Source organism: Terrapene carolina, unplaced genomic scaffold, assembly GCF_002925995.2.
Source record: "Terrapene carolina triunguis isolate 2854851 unplaced genomic scaffold, T_m_triunguis-2.0 Scaffold21, whole genome shotgun sequence".
In the NCBI taxonomy this organism is placed as follows: Eukaryota; Metazoa; Chordata; order Testudines; family Emydidae; genus Terrapene; species Terrapene triunguis.
Genome location: NW_020664372.1, coordinates 3,446,613 through 3,465,944, shown reverse-complemented (window position 1 = coordinate 3,465,944; position 19,332 = coordinate 3,446,613). Strand labels below are relative to the sequence as shown.

The 19,332-nt window shown below is 39.8% G+C and overlaps 1 protein-coding gene across 4 annotated transcripts in view; it reads left to right on the top strand.

Moving 5' to 3' along the window:
- Positions 1–19,332, top strand: part of KLF12 (Kruppel like factor 12) — a 341,374-nt gene that overhangs the window by 152,515 nt on the left and 169,527 nt on the right. For 3 of the 4 annotated variants that reach the window (XM_026660877.2, XM_026660850.2, XM_026660911.2), the window contains exon 3: positions 4,132–4,221. In XM_026660877.2, the coding sequence (XP_026516662.1) occupies positions 4,132–4,221 (90 nt within the window). Of the gene's footprint in view, positions 1–4,131; positions 4,222–4,450; positions 4,525–19,332 lie in introns of those variants that run through there. The other variant, XM_026660994.2, reaches the window with a different exon arrangement.

The window sequence follows — 19,332 nt, the reverse complement described above, 5'->3', positions numbered from 1 at the left end:
TTGAAAGTGCCCTGCTTCATTAATGACTATAAAATATGTTGCTTTATTATATTTTTTCTATTTGTGCTTGAATATGCAAGAAAATTATCACTCATGCATGGAAAGTACACCTGACACTCCCCCGGTCTACAGCTCTGGTTGTTAAAAATTGAGTGTGATTTTTCAAAAGCATGCACCATAGCTCAGTCAAATTTAAAACCAATTTACCCTCAAAGGTTCTTCTCAGCAACAGTCAACTTTCCTTCTACAGCTGTTTCAAAAATAGTCATGTGGCTTTTTTTTTGGTACTTGGAAAAGCGTTCAGTTTATTTTTTCTCTCTCTCCAGCTCAAAAATGGTTAAGCAAGTTTATATGTGAATATTGGACTAAAGATTTCATTTTTACTTATGATATACAGACTAGATCTGCTTGGGAGGTAGTAAACCATGTCCCAAGTTAACCAGTTAGTTATAAGTGCAAAAAGAAATGATTTGGGAGAAGTCTGTTTCTGTGATTATTCCCAGTCCAAATTAAACATGATCCAAAAGCCAGAACTGTTCACTATGCTCATTCTTCAGACCACAGCTCAAAAAGCAGAACTTACCCTTAAGAAATATGATTTTAGGCAACAAATGGAGGGGGGAGCCGTGAAAGTTTAGTTAAATGTAAATGTGTTAAATGATACATGAACTAGCCAGGTTTCCATGATTTATCAGTTTTAAACTTCGAAGACTCTGGTTAGCTTGTATTTTTAAAACTAATGAGTTTATCACAGCCAGTGGGAAAAATGGTTAAAGTATATCAGCTGTAAATTGGTACAAAGCACTAAAAGGGACATTAGCCTCTAATCAGATTCTAACAGTTCATTAAACCTGCCTTTTCTGAATCGCTCTTTGTTTCTTTTTTTCACCCCCTTCTGCTTGTGCCTCCTGCACAAGAAAGTCTCTTCCTCTTTTCATTTGGATAAGACCTCCTTAGGGGTATGAAGCAATATCAGCTCATCCTTCTTTGTCTACAAACTAAACAGCCTAAGGGATGCTTTATTATACTGTATTCCTGATCTTGCTGTAAAACTCAAAACTGTGCTTCTTATAAATCACGAAAGGGAAGGGACTTCCTAGCAAGTGGAATAAAAGCGTTACAGAGCTTGGAATGCCAAGCTGGCTGCCTTTGCTGCTCCACCCTAAACCACATCCAAACCACTGAAGTTAAGTGACGCCCTAGGACATGAGATCCATTCCTGATAAGTAAACAATACACCACCCTTGCTGGGAAGAGGAATTTTAAGTCTGGAACAATTTCACTGAGTTATTTTGTTGGTATCGTAATCCCTTCTCCCCCAACCCCTGATAAAAATCAAGGTATCCAAAGATGATTAAAGAAATTATGTTAAAGCATTATATTTTTAATTTTCTTGGTCTTCATTGTATCCAGCATTTTTAAGCTTGCCACATTATGGAGAGAGATCTTAGTAGGGAACAGGTGAACAACTTAGCTTGCCTTTTAAATGTCAGTTATTTTGTCTGAAACTGTAATTTATTGTAGTATCTAAGATTATTATTAAAAGATTAGAGGAAGTTTTGTTCAGTTTGTTGACTTTGGTGCATATGGGAGTATTTTACGTGTAATCAATTTCAGTGTGTCTCCCCCATCCCCCAGTTCCTTCAAACTGCTACACAGAACCCCGCTTAATTGGTCTGCTCCTGGCGAGTACCTTGAGAACCGACGTGTTCGTTTTCCTGTTTTCAGGCTTGTACACATTACCACTTATGTCGGTATAACTTATGTCATTGAGGGGTATGAATAAGCCACCCTCCTGAGCAATGATGACATAAATTATACTGACCTTAGCACCAGTGTGGATAGCGCTATGTCAGAGAGAGAGCTTCTCACAATTACATAGCTGCCGCCTTTTGCGGGGGTGTCTTTATTATGCCAACAGGAGAGCTGTCCCCTCAGCATAGAGTGCTTCACCAGGCGTGCTACAGTGCTTCTAGTGTAGACTAGCCCATAGTTTTCCTCTTTTACTGTGAGTTATTTATGCAGCAACAGGGGAAGTAGAAATGTTTTTAAGACCCGACTACTCATACTGTCGTGAAAACTGAGACTCTTGGGAAGGTGTAGTACTTAAAATACTTTTAAAGATGTTTTTCTGTTTTTTATTTTTTGCTTTTTTTTAACTGACCAAATTTCATGCTCATAGTGTTCCCTTACGTTCAGTTTCCCAGTCAGGTCCATTTCCCCACAAACTTCACAAAGGTAACCATGTAATTAAAGTTGCTGTGCTTTTCTGGAGTTGTCGACCCCCACCCCCAAGGGACACTATACTTGGGTTAGCAGCAATTTTCACACCTTTCAATTTGTAAAATAAAAAGAAATTGTATGAAGAAATATGGTAATGAACACATGCTTTCAAAATAAATAAATGCACTGGAGAGTATTATACTGATGGGCTGCCAGTGGAATACACATAAGGGAGACTTCCCATTAGATTTACGTTACTGAGGAGGAAGACTAGTGGTTACAGTAGGGGCTTGGATTCATGACCCAAGGATTTGGTTCCAAAGTCTGTCCCTGATTTGTTGTGTTACCTTGAGAAAGTCACTTTTCACCTATGTGTGCCTTCGTTGTCCAATTTGTAAAATAGTTGTTACAATATTATGTTTCTGTAGCTAAGATGGATTGTACCTAACCCTCAGTGATATAGAAGAGGATGGAGGAATTGTCTTCATCCACCCTGTTGTATTCATTGGTACAGCTTTTTACTCACTGCTGTGGGGCTGTGCCTTAAAGGCACAGCGTAGTGCCTATTTGTAAAAGTAGTTGAGCTACCCATTTGAAAGGTGCTAGAGAAGTGCAGAGTATTACTTGTGAAGCTTTGGCCCTGAATATGATCTCTGAGCTTTCACTTAACGTTGCTGTTCTGTCATTCCAAAGGACACCATTCTTTTCTTTTGTTACATTAAAAATAGCTTAGCATGAAAACAAGGCATTTGGGAATACAGTTACTCAGTTATTTGTGGACTCCCCTGCCCCCTCCCCCCATCAGATCTAGGGCTTGTCTACACATGAAGTTATTCTGAAATAGCTATTCAGAAATTGCTCTTCCTGAATAACTCCATGTGTGGACACAAGGCTGCCAATTCTAACTCTAAAGTTTTCAATATTACAAAGAGGAAATGTGTGTATGTGTGTGTGTGTTGTTATATATATATATATATATATAGTAGTAGTAGTAATTATTTGAGTTACCATAGGGCCTAGGACAGGGGTTCCCAAACTTGGTTCGCGACTTGTTCAGAATAAGCCCCTGGCGGGCCACGAGACACTTCGTTTACCTGAGCGTCCACAGGTACGGCTGCTCGCAGCTCCCATTGGCCAGGAATAGCGAACTGCGGCCACTAGTTAATGACCAAGACCCCATTATGCTTGGTGCAGTATAAACACAGAACAAAAAGAGGGACCTTGCAATCTATAAGACAAGAGACAACAGATGGGTACAGACAGATGGGTGGGGAGTACAAGGAAACAATGGGACAATGTTGGTTAGTATGATAGTCTCAGCCCAACAGTCTTACTATTATCAAGTTTTTTGTAGGCACCATAGCAAGAGAGTTTTGAGGAGGGTTTTGAAGATGGATAATGAGTTAATTTTGCAGATATTTATGGGAAGCTCCTCGCAAGCATGTGGGGCAGCATGGGAGAAAGCACAAAGGTGCTTGTTTGAAAATGTAACAAGTGGGTGATGGAGGCTGGCATCAATGGTGGATTGGAGGTGACTATTGATAGCTTAGCAGTGAATGAGAGATGATATATATGTATCTTTCTGCTTCAAATGAAGAAATCAGAAAATTATTACCTGCTGTACCACAGAGATTTAGTTTCCATACATATAAGTAATTGATAGGATAGTTGACAGTATTTTTAATATAATTAACAAGTTGATGGTAACTATGTACCAAACAACATTAATTCCCAAACTTTTGTGAGTGTTCATGTTAGGGATTTAGCAAATTGATGGTCCAACATTCTCATTTTAATTAGCAAAAACCAGCAAACTGGTACTGCATCTGCAGCATTGTAGGTGAACTGAGCCAAACATTTTTTTCCTTTTAAGTTGACTCTTGCTTCTCTTTTTTCCCCGTTACTTAGGACATCAACACCTTTGAGAACAGAATGTTAATGCTTGATGGGATGCCGGCAGTCAGAGTCAAAACAGAACTGTTGGAATCTGAACAAGGGGTAAGTAGAGGTTTCCAGACAAATCCCCCCTTTCCTCTTCAGTGTCTTGGTAATCATTTCCAGACTTTCCAGTGGACAGCTTCTCCCCAGCATGGTGTGCTCTTCTCTCTGTTGTCTTCATGAGGCTAGTTCTCTGGGAAACGCATCTGCCAACTGCCAATCTCATCCATTGGGAGTGGAGAGCAATCTGTACTCTAAGAAGATATACTGAAAGTTTCTGGAACTGTGCGGATCCTTACTTGGGTTTAGCTTGGCAAAAGTTTTGAAAGTGCTGCCAAAAAAATAATAAATAAAAATTGTGTGGTGAGTACAATAGGCCACTTTCTGCTCTCTGTTATTATTAACGTTATGTTGTACATTGTAGTATATTTTGGGGACCTTGCCATGTAGCAGCTGTCCCATCACTCTTTCCTCTGCCCACCTGGCAAACTCCATGCTTTTCATGAAAAACTGCTTCCTTGTTCTGGTGGAACACAGCTACTTTGAGAGATTATGATCATGGAGGAGGCAGTGATCTCTCAGGTAGTTAAATCTGACCTCATGGAAGACTTTAATATTGGGACAGAGACTTTGAACTGGATTGTGTATTCAATGGAGAGCAAGTGTTGAATGCTAGGGTGTTACAATCACAGCAGCCGATGTTTCTAAGAAGAAGGGCTACTGCATTTTGTACTAGTTGGAGCTTTTTCAGGGTGAGTTGCTTCATTCTTGGATATGAGTTGCAAGAGTTAAGCCTGGAAATCAGGAATGTGTGGATGACCATGGAGACGCTGAAGATGGTGATAGGATACCGTCTTATTATGGCAGTCCCTATATGGATATCCAGTAGCATTGAGGAGTGCAAAAGGATTCAAATATTGCAGATCAACGTAACCTTCTGCAGACGGATGCCCTCGTTAGGCAGCAGATATAATAGAAGGGGTAATTTCGTTGATTTAGAGATGACTGTTAGCTACTAGCACTTCAGCCTGTGTTTTTCCAGCTCCTCTCCCGATGGCTTCATTTAGATTTTGAACAATATGGGGGAGAGGATTGAGCCTTATGGGGCTCACTTTGAAGGATTTGGAAGTGGAAGAACAGTTGCCTAAAATGTCCTCCCAGCTTCATTCTGAGAGGAAAAACACCATTTAAGGGAATTCTGATTAATCTGTGCAGCTTCTTAAAGGTGATACAGGAGCACCCTCAACACACCTAGGGAGATGGCATAATACAACACAGTATGGAGGGTGAGAAGGCAACAAAACTAGGCCCTTTTTATAAACCATAGTGCTGAAAAGACTGATCCATTAGTGGTAATCTTTCTAATAACTTCTGTGAGGGCTGGCATGAAACCCATGTATACCATGAACCTTTCTTAATACTGACTAGAAAGCAAATATAGTAAAATGTGTTTTGATAGAGAAAAGCAAATAGTTATGCTAAGTATTGCATGTCCCCTTAATAAAAAAGGTTCCATACTTTAGTAAAGTGTGACTTGATACCAGGACACCTACTTGGGTCTTAGAAACTAGAAGGAAATTAACAATTTATTCAATTTCCTAATTTCCTTGGTTCTTTTATAAATAAAATTTTATGGACTTTTGTATGTTCAGAAAATGACATCATTGCTCTTTTTCCAGTGATTGAGGCTTTGGACAAAGACCACAAATTAGTTTGGAAGTTTATGTGCTTCACTGCTAATTTGGGCAGGAAAGTAGTGTCTAGTCAGAAGAATAAAGCACCTTTATGAATCTTTAAGGGGCAATCAACAGATAGGCCATGAAAGTGATGATTTAGGCTGTATAGTAGGAAAAAGATACTGAGTGGAAACTGTTACACAGTGAAATAGTTTTAATTAATTAATTTCCATTGTGATAGTGTCCAGAGGCCCCAGTCAGGATCAGGGCTCCATTGTGTTAGTTGCTGTAGAAACACATAGTAAGACATGGTCTCTACTCCAAAGAGGTTACCATCTAAGTCACCTAAAAGAATGGTGGAACCTCCATCACTTAGTTTGTTTAAAACTAGATTAGACTAGACATGCCACTGAAAACTGTACCAATAAAAAACAATCCTGCATTGTTGGTGAGATGAAATAATGAAAGGAAGTGTATTACTAGAATTAACTGAAATTAAAACTGGAGGGAAAAGAGGTGGTACAAGTGTGAACTATGGATGAATAGAAGTTGAAGAAATGGGAGGATTTGAAGAAGGCAAAGCAGGGGGGAAGAGGAGGGCTTTAAATGTAAACTGCAACAGAGTCCCTAGAGTTTTCCGATCTGCTTTGGGTTTTGAAGGTTAGGTTCCAGACTTAGTCAGAAGATTGTTTTAGAAAAAAAATTGTGCATTACTGCATGAATCAGATAATGGTGTTGGATTACTGGTTAGCATAAAAGGCTGTAATCCTATTTGTTGAAGATATTGCTTGCCATAGACTTGCACAACACAAATCTGAAAATTTGCCCCCAGTATACCAGCTGCAATGATAATACAGATTACCTGAGTACATAAGACTCTCAAACCTAGCATGGAAAATACTGTTATTCTGATGATGTATTAATTTATATGCCTTCTGATAGCTGTGTGTTGGAAAATGTATCATATTTGAGTCAATCAAGATGCACATAATTTTAGTTGCCACTCCTATCTTGACTTCAATTCCACTTTTGGAAGTAGGTTTTGGGGGGGGGCTTGTCTTCATTACAGTGTTAACTCGAGTTATTTACATGCAAATTAATTCCTCTTGAGTTACCATAATTCGCATGAGAGTGGTCACACTGCAAAACAACACTCAAACTGCACAGAGTGATTGTATTAGCCTCACAGAGTTGCATATCCCCACTGTATTACTAGCTCTAGCAACACTTGAAGTCAGCCTACCCCAGCCCTCCCCAACAGGCCAGCTAACTTGAGTTTAAAGCACTATTTAACTTGAGTTAAATGTGTGGATGGGAGTTAGGTTAAGGACAACACTTCAGTTATATCTTGAGCTAACACTGACGTGAAGACAAGACCTGGGAGATGGAGATCACTAGACGAATATGGAATAGAGGAGTTGCAAGGGGAATGGATTTTCTATTTGCTTTGAAAAATGTTAAGCAGTTGCACTCTGAAAAGCTTTACTGATTTAGTCTAAATTTATAATTTTTGGAAAGCATCAGCATTAGCGAGAGTGGATGCTTATTTTTCCAGTGAAATGCTGTCCTTAATTTTGCATGGGAGATTTAGTGCAGATTATTGTATGAGGTCTCAAAAAGACACAGTGCTGCTTTAATGACTTTATCATAAGTGAAGAGAAGGCATTACATAAAAGCTACTGCATTGCCCTTTAACAAAGATTCATTATTACTTCTCCTACTGTGGAACAAGAGCTAGTATTACTAATAACTTGGTAAAATTACCTTAGAAATCTAAATGTGCTTATCATTTAATATTCTCTGGTGTCCTACTGTTTGAGATCTTTTGATCTTCAGTAAAATCTTTGTCTAGCAGTACCCAGCTTCAGAGAGAAACATATAAGAAGCAACCCAGCTTCTTTACAGGAGAAAATGAGACATTTCAGCAGGAAAAATGTTCACGTTCACGCTGTACCAAGAAATAGTTTGAAAAAAAAAAATACCGTGCACTAAAGAGACATGCAAAAGTTAGAGACATTTCAGTGACAGAGAATTGCCAATAAATTCATTAACAGAAGTAATGTTAAACAATGGGCTAAAATGTAATGTGCTAAGTGGCTTGAATATGAAGTATAAAAGCCCTATACGAATTGCAGTTTATAAGGCTCAAATCCTGAAAACATTTAAGAACATGCATAACTATACTAATATAAGTTAAGTTATACATTTGCATAAGTGTTTGCAGGCCCTAGTTTTGCTAAAAGGATTTTATTTTTTTGCATTTGTAGATGCAAAATTGAAACATATGCATCGCAAATTAGATGATGCTTGAAAGCTGTGTAATATTATCTAATATAGCTGAATCACTTTGGTAATATGTATCACATGTACCCATATGGCAGCTGTTTTATATGGATATATTTGAAAACCCAAAGCAAAATATTGGGGGTAATATATATTATTCGTCCTTTCTTACTGGAGTAGGTATAAAGAAGGGCCATATCAGTGTTTTTTAGAGAGACAGAATAAAGTACTCTCAATTTTCAACAACTTTCAAATCTTTTAATCTCCTCCATTCTCACCACTTTACTCTCTTTCCTCAAATCTGTCCTCAAAGATCATTTCTGTCATCCTCAATTCACCCCATAGTTTCTGCTTCATCCATTTCTATTCCCATTGCTGACCGTGACTGGATGTTGAAAAGAATGACTACGATGACAAAACCCACTAAAAGGCTAATATTGCTCTCCCAAGTCTATTTCCCCTCTTGCCATATGATCTTCTCATCTTATGTATCTGTAAAATATCATGCACACCTATGATGCTATATACATAATAACAAATGTGACAGTTCTAGGGCAACCAGGGTAATTGCAACAGTTGCCTCACCATTGCAGAAGTGCTATATAGTTCTGGAGGCATAGCCTTTGTGATGACAATAATGCTTTAAACAAAACAGTCCTTTTTCAATTCATAGATCTCTAAAATTGTATTGAATCATAGTTCGGGATAGTCTTGATAGCAATGACTGCTGTTAGGTTACTTTGGGAATCACACAGCCTGCAATCTAGCCTTCTAATATGATTCAGAGATTCCAAGGCCAGAAGGGACCACTGTGATAATCTAGTCTGTCCTTCCGTATACCATGGGCTGTAGAAGTTCCTCTCAAAAATTCCTAGAGCAGATCTTTTAGGAAAACATCAAATCTTGATTTAAAAATGGTCAGTGATTGAAAATCCACCATGACCCTTGCCCTTGTTTTGAAAGAAAGAAAGAAAGAAAGAAAGAAAGAAAGAAAGGGATCTGTCTATTCATAACCACCCCCCCGTCACCACCACCAGCCTGGTATTCCATCTTATTTCCAAAATTTTAAAGTTGATAGCATGTATATGTATAGATAGCAGCACCTGCTTGTTATTCTAATGGTGGAGTAGCATGTGGGGTCTTTTCCTTTGCTGCATATCTGATTTTTGGGACCAAAAACATGTAAGCTATGTACATAACTTAATATTGAAAGTGAGGGAAAATAGGCTGAAATATTAATTATTGATGAAATAGCAACCTGGTAGGTTCAAAGTGACTGAATACTGTGATATCTTGTTTGACTTTCCAATCAAATTTCCTTTAGTTGATTATATGGTAAAACTTTTTTGATACCATGTAACTGATTTTAGTGTAGTGTTTGTGAGTTCTCTGTGTTGGTAATAGAAAAAAAATACTGCTACTTTTTATTTATAATTTGTCACTCTTTCCTCCAGCCAGATAGCGAATGGTGTTCCTTTTTTATTCTTAAAATGATATAGCAGGTTTAGCATGGTGATATGGCTACTTCACAAATAGGGACCCACCAACATATTGGCATTGTGTGTATCCTCCCATCCTGCACAGAAAATTGCATATGTTTACTTTCTGTCATTTTCCTTCTGCCATACTTCCAGGAATACCATTAAAATACTGGAAATATTATTGTGTATTATTAAAATATGGATGCTATTATGATTATGAGTCATTATTCATTTATACAGAACCATACATTTATATAGTCCTTCATAAACAGAGCAAATCCTGCTCTCAAAGGCCATTTAAGGTCCTGATCCTGAATACCCTTACTGTTGAGCATTTTTCTGATTCCAATGGGAGTCAGTCAGACTGTGGACCTGATCCAGGACAGCAGTCATATTAAGGGTTTGCAGGTTCAGGCCCTAATATAGTCTATAAGAGTGATGTATTCAAGACTAATATAAAAGTGATGGCCTAAAGAGGCTGGATGTGTCCCCGCCTATGTCCAGATCCCGTTCATCTTGAAGCCAATGGGATTTTACATTCATTTTTCTGGGATCAGATGCAGGCCCCTAATATTCGAAAATGCCCAGCCTTTTTACAACTTTTAATTATAAGAGTTTTGCTTTCCTAATTGTAGAATGGGTCTGTTTGAGCTGTCTATAATGACAATAATACCAAAGACTGTACAAGCACTTTGTCAAGTTAGCCAAGGTTACAGGTATAAAAAAAGCAGGTGGGATATTGTATTCTGTAAGATGCATCATGCTGTCCAGAATTTCAGCTAACAGTAGGACCTGGGATCCTCTGAAACGTAATTTACTGACTATTATCTGCCATTGGTCACCTTTCCAAGGTAGCTGAATCAGCTGTTGTGAAGCATTGCAGAGAACATGATCCCCATTCCTGTGACTGAGTTTGGTTCTGTTTTTATCTGGCTAAAGGTATGCTTAGCTGCCATTGTGATGGGATTCTTCCAAATACCTGCACTATTATTCTTATTATTCTTATTTTATTTATTTATTAATTATTTTATTTTATTTATTGTGTGCACTAGGCATATATGGCACAATATAAAACACACAAAAAGGCAAGGTCCCATCCCCAAGCAGCTCACAGTCTAACTTAGACTAGTGTGACAGGTAAAAGTGACCAGTACAAATGTAAGAAAGCAAAATGGCATCAATGGAGGGGGTTCAGTGCAGGAAGAGTTAGCATGAGTAATGGGCTTTATGGATAGATTTGAAGGAGAAGAGAGATAGTGTTTGATACATGGGAGCTGGGGGGCTGTTCCGTGTGTTCAGGGTGCCTTAATACAGCTGCTCAGTTGATTTCCAGTTAGTGTCACAATATTGTCATAAAATGACTGTGGCATTCTCATCTGCTAGTACTAATTTTGACTGTCTGGGTAGAAAAAAACCCAAAACCAAAACATTTCCTCCTAAAATAAAAAAAAAAATGTTGATTTTGGAAATGTCCATGCAGTCCCTCATGGGAATTACAGTTCAAGTGAGTTGCATCTCAGTTCTCTATGGCCCTGGATCCCTGACCAGATGATGCACCACAGTCTCCCCTCTTCCTGAGCTGCCAAATTGCATCCTGGGAGATGTAGTGTGGCTGGGGAGCACAGGCCATAGAAGAGAATGGGCGCATAAAGCACATGAACAACAGCTCCCATAGGGCACTGTGGCAGCATTTCTGAATCACAGTTTTTCGCTGAAAACTTATGGGTTTCTGAGTGTCTGTTTTTTGTATAAAATGTAAAAAAATTTCTGTGGAAAAGCAGATACCTTCCCAAAAAATTGTTTAATTTGATGACTTTTCTGTCAAAACAGTTCAAGTGGAAAATTTTCGATCAGCCCTGACATCTACCTGTTTCTGAACTTTGATATCTGTCTGATGTGAGCTTGTACAATACGTTAATGAATGTAATACATTCACTAAGCCATTTGAACTTACTACACCTCTACCCCGATAAAACGCTGTCCTTGGGAGCCAAAAAATCTTACCGCGTTATAGATGAAACTGCGTTATATCGAACTTGCTTTGATCCGCCGGAGTGAGCAGCCCCGCCCCCCTGGAGCGCTGCTTTACCGCGTTATATCCCAATTCGTATTATATCGGGTCACGTTATATTGGGGTAGAGGTGTGTATAGCAATATAATCTGTTACAGTTCCACTTTCAGTGTAAACACAGGCGTGATATAATATAATATAATATAATATAATGCAGTTCCCAATTTTTGATGCCAATAATTTCTTTACATATTGGAATTAAAAATTGGGTACCCATCCTAGTTGTGTGTGCTATGCTACAGTTGACATTCCAACTTTAGGTCAGTGTACAGCAAGGTGAAGTAAAATAAAATTGATTCAAACTGAGTGCATCTCCTATAGAATAAGTATCTGTATGCCCCAAACAGAATTAACTGGTCCAATATAGAGGTCAACAATGAAGCACACCTGATTCGGGTGGAACTGATCTCTCACACTTTGTTGAGGTCTCTCTGTCAAGTTGGATCAAGTTTATAGGAGGCAGTGTGAGGAAGCTTGAGGCTTGCACAGCTACTGCTCATGCTGTATGTGTTCTGTGGATAAACTGAAAGCTTTCATTTTCCATGGCTGCTGTTGTGGCCCATTTCTTGAGTACTAACCTTATGTTATTTGATTGTGTATAAGCGGGCTGGGGGGGCTGAGGAAAAGTTGATTAATACCTACGAAAATTGGGGATACAAGCAGAGCCAGGAAAAGGGGAAACCGGGAGATGCACAGTTAAGTGAAATTGTCAGATTTACATGCTTCAGGGGGGTCACTGTATTACGAATTAGATAGAAGTCTGTATTTTGAGCAGGAAAACATGGCAGTGTAGTTAGAACATTGAATAGTGAATCAAAACACTGGGGTTCTTTTCCTATGCTTGCCACTGACTTATTGTGTGCATGTGGTCACAAACAAACAAACAAACTCTGTGTCTGTTTCCCCTTTTGTAAACTGGCGATATTATACTTACCTGCTTTTGTAAAGCACTTTGAGATCTTCAGATGAAAAGTGTTCTACAAGTACAAATTGTTTTATTATATAAAATGCAGCTTAACAGAAATAAAACAAACATTAAGCAATACAATATGGTAATTTATAGCACTACAGTGTGTCTCAGCAGTGTGATATAAACTCCACTGTCTTGCAGTATTGCTAAAATTATTTTAATCTTGTTTGTTTATGATGGGAAAGGGATCATTTTTATTTTTCTCTTGTTTATTGCTGTTCTTTAATTCTCTTTTCCCTATCTGAGGTGGTTTTATAAATAGTATTTTAAATGAATATTTTACTTTCTATCCTGCTGGGAAGTACTGAAAGTTCTCTCTCTCTCTCTCTCTCTCTGTATGTGTGTGTGTTAGCATTATAAGCATTTTTCCTTCTCTCTCTCTCTCTCTGGAAATGAGTGCTTACGTAAATTATTTTAAGGATTATGCTTTACTGGATTTTTTCCTTTATTTCATGCTGTGAGAATGAGAATTTAATGAACTATTATTTAAAGATGTCTGCTTTCACATTCATTCTTCTGTACATCTTGTTGTTTGGCTGAGATTTCATAGAAACTAGAGAAGTAAAAAGATCTTTGACTATCCCCCGCCCCTATTAGCACATCATTCTTTAGAGTAGATTCAAGTCCATCTATAACAAACCTTGCCATTTTTGAACACATGAGTTTGTTAGTTTCCCCCTTTCTCTAGTGGTCATCATCATTGGTCAACTTCATCATTACAGAAAGCATTTTACTCTTACGTGAATCCAAGCCCCTCATCTCTATACCACTCACATTCACTGGCTGGTCTCCAGCATCAATCTCCTAATTTCTCTGTTCACAATAAACAAAAGAACTAAGACTGTCTACATTGACCTCAGCTTCAGTCTTCGTACTTGATTTTATCTACTGAATATAAATGGAACTCTTGTCATTGTTCTAGACTGCAATGACTGGGAATTCCATATCATTCTTCCAAATTTGTCCTCTCTCCCAAAAGATAGCATACTATCCAGTGTTCTTTGGATTATGGATGGCCTGGATATTTTTCACTTCAAAGTCACCATTTGAGATCACTTGCCTCTTCCTCTCTGGAGAGTTTATTGCATTGCATTGCTTTTGATAGTTGATTTGGTTGCTGTCTGCCCTGTGCTTTGTCACAGTGTCATCACACTCTGGCTTGACAATGCCAGAATATCTATCGTTAGTGTAGGTTGAATGGCTCCACATGTTTCCCTTGTGCCTTTCCTTTAGGTTATCTGATATTGTTTTGTTGTTCTTGTACTGAAAAGCAATGCCTGATCATTTAGATGTGCACTGATAAGAGTTTAATATGAACATTGCCTCTATTTAGTACTGTGGAGCAGAGAATTCTGGTGTAATTTTTTTTTCTTCTGAGTGGGGAGAGGACTGGGAATCTACACTGCCAGCCTTGTTCATATGATCATGGAATGTTATATGATTGTATTATGGAGCATGAATCTCCTGACATTTTACTTAAAATACCTGTATTATAAAGTTAATTATAATGATAGTTCTTAGACTTTTGCCCAGGACGAAACTGGTCTGAATGCATATGTATATGATTGAGAAAACAACCTCTTTAAACACAACAGAGTAACATATGAGTTCCGCTGTGGAAAGCACTTGCAATAATGTTAATATAGTGTCTTGATCCTTAACCAAATGTCAAGAGGTGGAAGAGGAACCCAGTTAGGAACCCCTAACACAGTCCAGGGAACCCAGAAACTGCAGGGGTGGGGGGGGGGGGGGGCTGTAGGAATGGGTACAATGAATTAATTGTACAAATAATTTGCAATATTGGCAGTTTTCCACATTATCGTTTTATGTTTAATTTCATGTAAATAATGATAAAAAGGTTTGTATAGGAATAGTTTTTGGATCATTTAAAAAGTTGCCAATACATAACTTAAAAGTATAGTGTTATGAAAAATTGCTTTAGCATTTGAAATATTTAGGGCCCTTTGTTTTCAGTTTTTATTTTATTTAATTTCCCCCAGGAATTTATCAGTGTTTATTATCACCACAAAAAACACAGGTGAAAATCAGTGCAAAAAAACTATTAATATTTTTTCTGGGTAAATATCGGGGTTTATTTTGGTTGACGGAAAAACGGGGGGAAAGGTATTCAGTAGATTAATGCTTTGAATTCCGTTCGTCAGTGTGGTTTGCTGCAGAACTAAAACAGAACTCAAAACACCTCTGAGTTTAAGAAAACAATATATCTCTAATCCTCAAATAAAACTTTTCATTTGAATAAACAGTTTACTGTTGTAGACTTAGAACTATTAGCCTATAAATATTTACATTTAATGATTGGGCTATGGGTTATATCCGAATTCGTGTTATATCGGGTCACGTTATATCAGGGTAGAGGTGTATTTCCTTGTGTTCTGAAATGTATTCTGATACAGATTTTTGTTTTCTTCCCATTTTAGTGTGTCAGATCTTTAAATCATTATCTGCTAACAGCTTGAAAAGAGTATGTAATGGGTGTGAGATTCATCAGTATGTTCAGCTGCGTACGCACTTCAGAACTTGCGTGCGTGCCTGTTTGTTTATTGTGTGCATTTTCTAGACTAATACATAGCCTTACTTCAACAGGCAGCTTTGCATATACACACAGACTAATGTATTATCATAATACATATATCTCATGCAATGTATTGTATTTTCCTAATAAAACAAGTTATTTTTTATATATTTGAATGATACAAAAGTAAGGTGAAAATCAGGAAAAAAAAAAGATGATTAATACTTTTTGTAAAACCTGGGAATTTTCCTTAAAAATCTGTGTAAACTGAAAACAAAGGGTTTTAGAAATATCATACAACTTTTACTTAAATGATACAATGGACTTTTCAAAAACTACCATACACGTTTGCATCTTACATTGCTCTGGTAAGAAAAAGAAAGGTGACACAAATTACAGTTTTGCTTCCTGCTACTGCTGTTTTAGGTTCTTCTTCTTCTATTCCAGATTCTGATTTCAGTTATTTCAGTGTCACTCCAGCAGAACTCTATTAAAGGCTGTGCAGTTTCTTCTGGTTGACACTGGTGTAACTGTGATCAGACTCTGACCCATTCTACAAAATTGGTGACAGGTTTCAGAGTGGTAGCCGTGTTAGTCTGTATCAGCAAAAACAACAGGGAGTACTTGTGGCACCTTAGAGACTAACAAATTTATTTGGGCATAAGCTTTCGTGGGCTAAAACCTACTTCATCAGATGCATGGAGTGGAAAATACAGTAGGAAGATATATATAACAGTACATCAAAAGATGGGAGTTGCCTTACCAAGTTGCGGGTCAGTTCTAACGAGACAATTCAATTAAAGTGGGCTATTATCAACAGGACGAAAAATCACTTTTGTAGTGGTAATCAGGATGGCTCATTTCAAATAGTTGACAAGAAGGTGTGAGTAACAGTAGGGGGAAGTTAGCATGGAGAAATTAGATTTTAGTTTTTGTAGTGACCCATCCACTCGCAGTCTTTATTCAGGCCTAATTTAATGGTGTCCAGTTTGCAAATTAATTCTAGTTCTGCAGTTTCTCATTGGAGTCTGTTTTTGAAGCTTTTTTGTTGCAGAATTGCCACTTTTAAGTCTGTTATTTAGTGACCAGGGAGGTTGAAGTGTTCTCAGACTGGTTTTTGAATGTTATAATTCTTGACTTCTGATTTGTGTCCATTTATTCTTTTGCGTAGAGACTGTTTCATTAGAACTGACCCGCAATTTGGTAAGGCAACTCCCATATTTTCATGTACTTTATCTTCCTACTGTATTTTCCACTCCATGCATCTGATGATGTGGGTTTTAGCCCACGAAAGCTTATGCCCAAATAAATTTGTTAGTCTCGAAGGGTACGTCTACACTATGGGATTAATCCGAATTTATATAATTCGAATTTGGGAAACAGATTGTATAAATTCGATTGTATGCGGTCACACTAAGCACGGTAATTCGGCGGTGTGCGTCCATGTACCGGGGCTAGCGTCGATTTCTGGAGCGTTGCACTGTGGGTAGCTATCCCATAGCTATCCCATAGTTCCCACAGTCTCCCCTGCCCATTGGAATTCTGGGTTGAGATCCCAGTGCCTGATGGGACCAAAACATTGTCGCAGGTGGTTCTGGGTACAGCCTCACCCCTCCCTTCCTCCCTCCCTCCCTCCCTGCATGAAAGCAACGGACGGCAGACAACCATTTCGCGCCTTTTTTCCTGGGTGAACACTGCAGACTCCATACCACGGCAAGCATGGAGCCCGCTCAGCTCAAGACAGCAGTCATGAACATTGTAAATACCTCGCGCCTTATCGTGCAGTTTATGCTGAACAAGAACCTGGAAAACCAGGCGGAGAGGAGCAGGCTACAGCAGCGCGGCGACGACAGTGATGAGGATATAGACATGGAATTCTATCGAACCGCAGGACCCGGTGATTTGGAGATCATGCTGTTAATGGGGCAGGTTATAGGCATGGAACGCCGATTCTGGGCCCGGGAAACAAGCACAGACTGGTGGGACCGCATAGTGTTGCAGGTGTGGGACGATTCCCAGTGGCTGCGGAACTTTCGCATGCGTAAGGGCACTTTCATGGAACTTTGTGACTTGCTTTCCCCTGCCCTGAAGCGCCAGAATACCAGGATGAGAGCAGCCCTCACAGTTGAGAAGCGAGTGGCGATAGCCCTGTGGAAGCTTGCAACACCAGACAGCTACCGGTCAGTCGGGAATCAATTTGGAGTGGGCAAATCTACTGTGGGGGCTGCTGTGATGCAAGTAGCCAAAGCAATCACTGAAGTGCTGCTACACAAGCTAGTGACTCTGGGAGATGTGCAGGTCATAGTGGATGGCTTTGCTGCAATGGGATTCCCTAACTGTGGTGGGGCGATAGATGGAACCCACATCCCTATCTTGGCACCGGAGCACCAGGGTACCCAGTACGTAAACTGCAAGGGGTACTTTTCAATGGTGCTGCAAGCACTGGTGGATCACAAGGGACGTTTCACCGACATCAACGTGGGGTGGCCGGGAAGGGTTCATGATGCTCGCGTCTTCAGGAACACTACTCTGTTTAAACGGCTGCAGCAAGGGACTTACTTCCCGGACCAGAAAATAACCGTTGGGGATGTTGAAATGCCAATAGTTATCCTTGGGGACCCAGCCTACCCCTTAATGCCATGGCTCATGAAGCCATACACAGGCAGCCTGGACAGGAGTCAGGAGCTGTTCAACTACAGGCTGAGCAAGTGCAGAATGGTGGTAGAATGTGCATTTGGCCGTTTAAAAGGTCGCTGGCGATCGCTACTAACTCGCTCTGACCTCAGCCAAAGAAATCTCCCCATTGTTATTTCTGCTTGCTGTGTGCTCCACAATCTCTGTGAAAGTAAGGGGGAGACCTTTATGGCAGGGTGGGAGGCTGAGGCAAATCGCCTGGCTGCTGATTACGCGCAGCCAGACACCAGGGCGATTAGAAGAACACACCAGGAAGCGCTGTGCATCAGAGAAGCTTTGAAAACCAGTTTCATGACTGGCCAGGCTGCAGTGTGAAATTTCTGTTTGTTTCTCCCTTCATGAAAACCAGCCCCCTTTATTGACTCATTCATTCTCTGTAAGCAACCCACCCTCCCCCTTCCCCCAGCTTTCTTTCAAAGGAAATAAAGTCACTATCGTTTAAAAATCATGTATTCTTTATTAAGTGATTATAAACATAGGGAGAGAACCAAGAAGGTAATCTGGGTGAGGTTTGGGAGGAGGATATGAGGGAAGTATAAGGCCACTGATCAAATTCAATATAATGACAGCCTTTTGGTTGGGCTGTCCACTGGGGTGGAGTGGGAGGGTGCACGGAGCCCTCCCCCCCCTGCGTTCTTACACGTCTGGGTGAGGAGGCTATGGTACATGGTGAGGGGGGAGGGAGGTTATACAGCAGCTGCAGCGGCACTCTGTCATCCTGCTGCCGTTCCTGAAGCTCCACCAGACGGCGGAGCATGTCCGTTTGATCATGAAGCAGCCCCAGCATTGCAGCCTGCCACCTCTCATCTCGAGCGTCCCTCAAGACCTCACGTTCACTGGCATCTTTCCTAAATTTAGATACAGTGTCCTTCCACTCATTCAAATGAGCTCTTTCATTGCGGGTGGCTTCCATTATTTCTGTGAACATGTCGTCTCGCGTCCTCTTTCTACGATGCCTTATCTGAGATAGACTTCGGGACAGAGGAGGGAGGCTTGAAAAATTTGCAGCTGCTGTAGGGAGGGTTGAAAGAAAGGAGTGAATTTTTTAAATTGATACATTTTACAGAACAATACTTATACTCTTTCATGGTGAACAACACTATTCACATTACATAGCACATGTGATTTCAGTACAAGGTCGCATTTTCCATCTTAATTTTGAGTGCCTGTGGCTTTGGTGTTAGAGATCACAGACGCAGGTCCGGGCAACAGAATTCAGCTTGCAGGCAGCCATGGTAAGCCATTGTCTTTCGGCTTCTGCGCCCTCCTTTCCCACATACCAAGCAAAGCCTGTTGACTGCTGCAGTTTTCCTGTTAACCTTCAGCAGCAGAAAACAAACTAACCCCCCCACCATCCAATTCTCTGGGATGATCAATATACCCCTCCCCTGACCGCGTGGCTGGTATGAGGGAAGATCCCTGCAGAAACCAAACTAACCCCCCCGCCCCCCCCCGCCATGAAT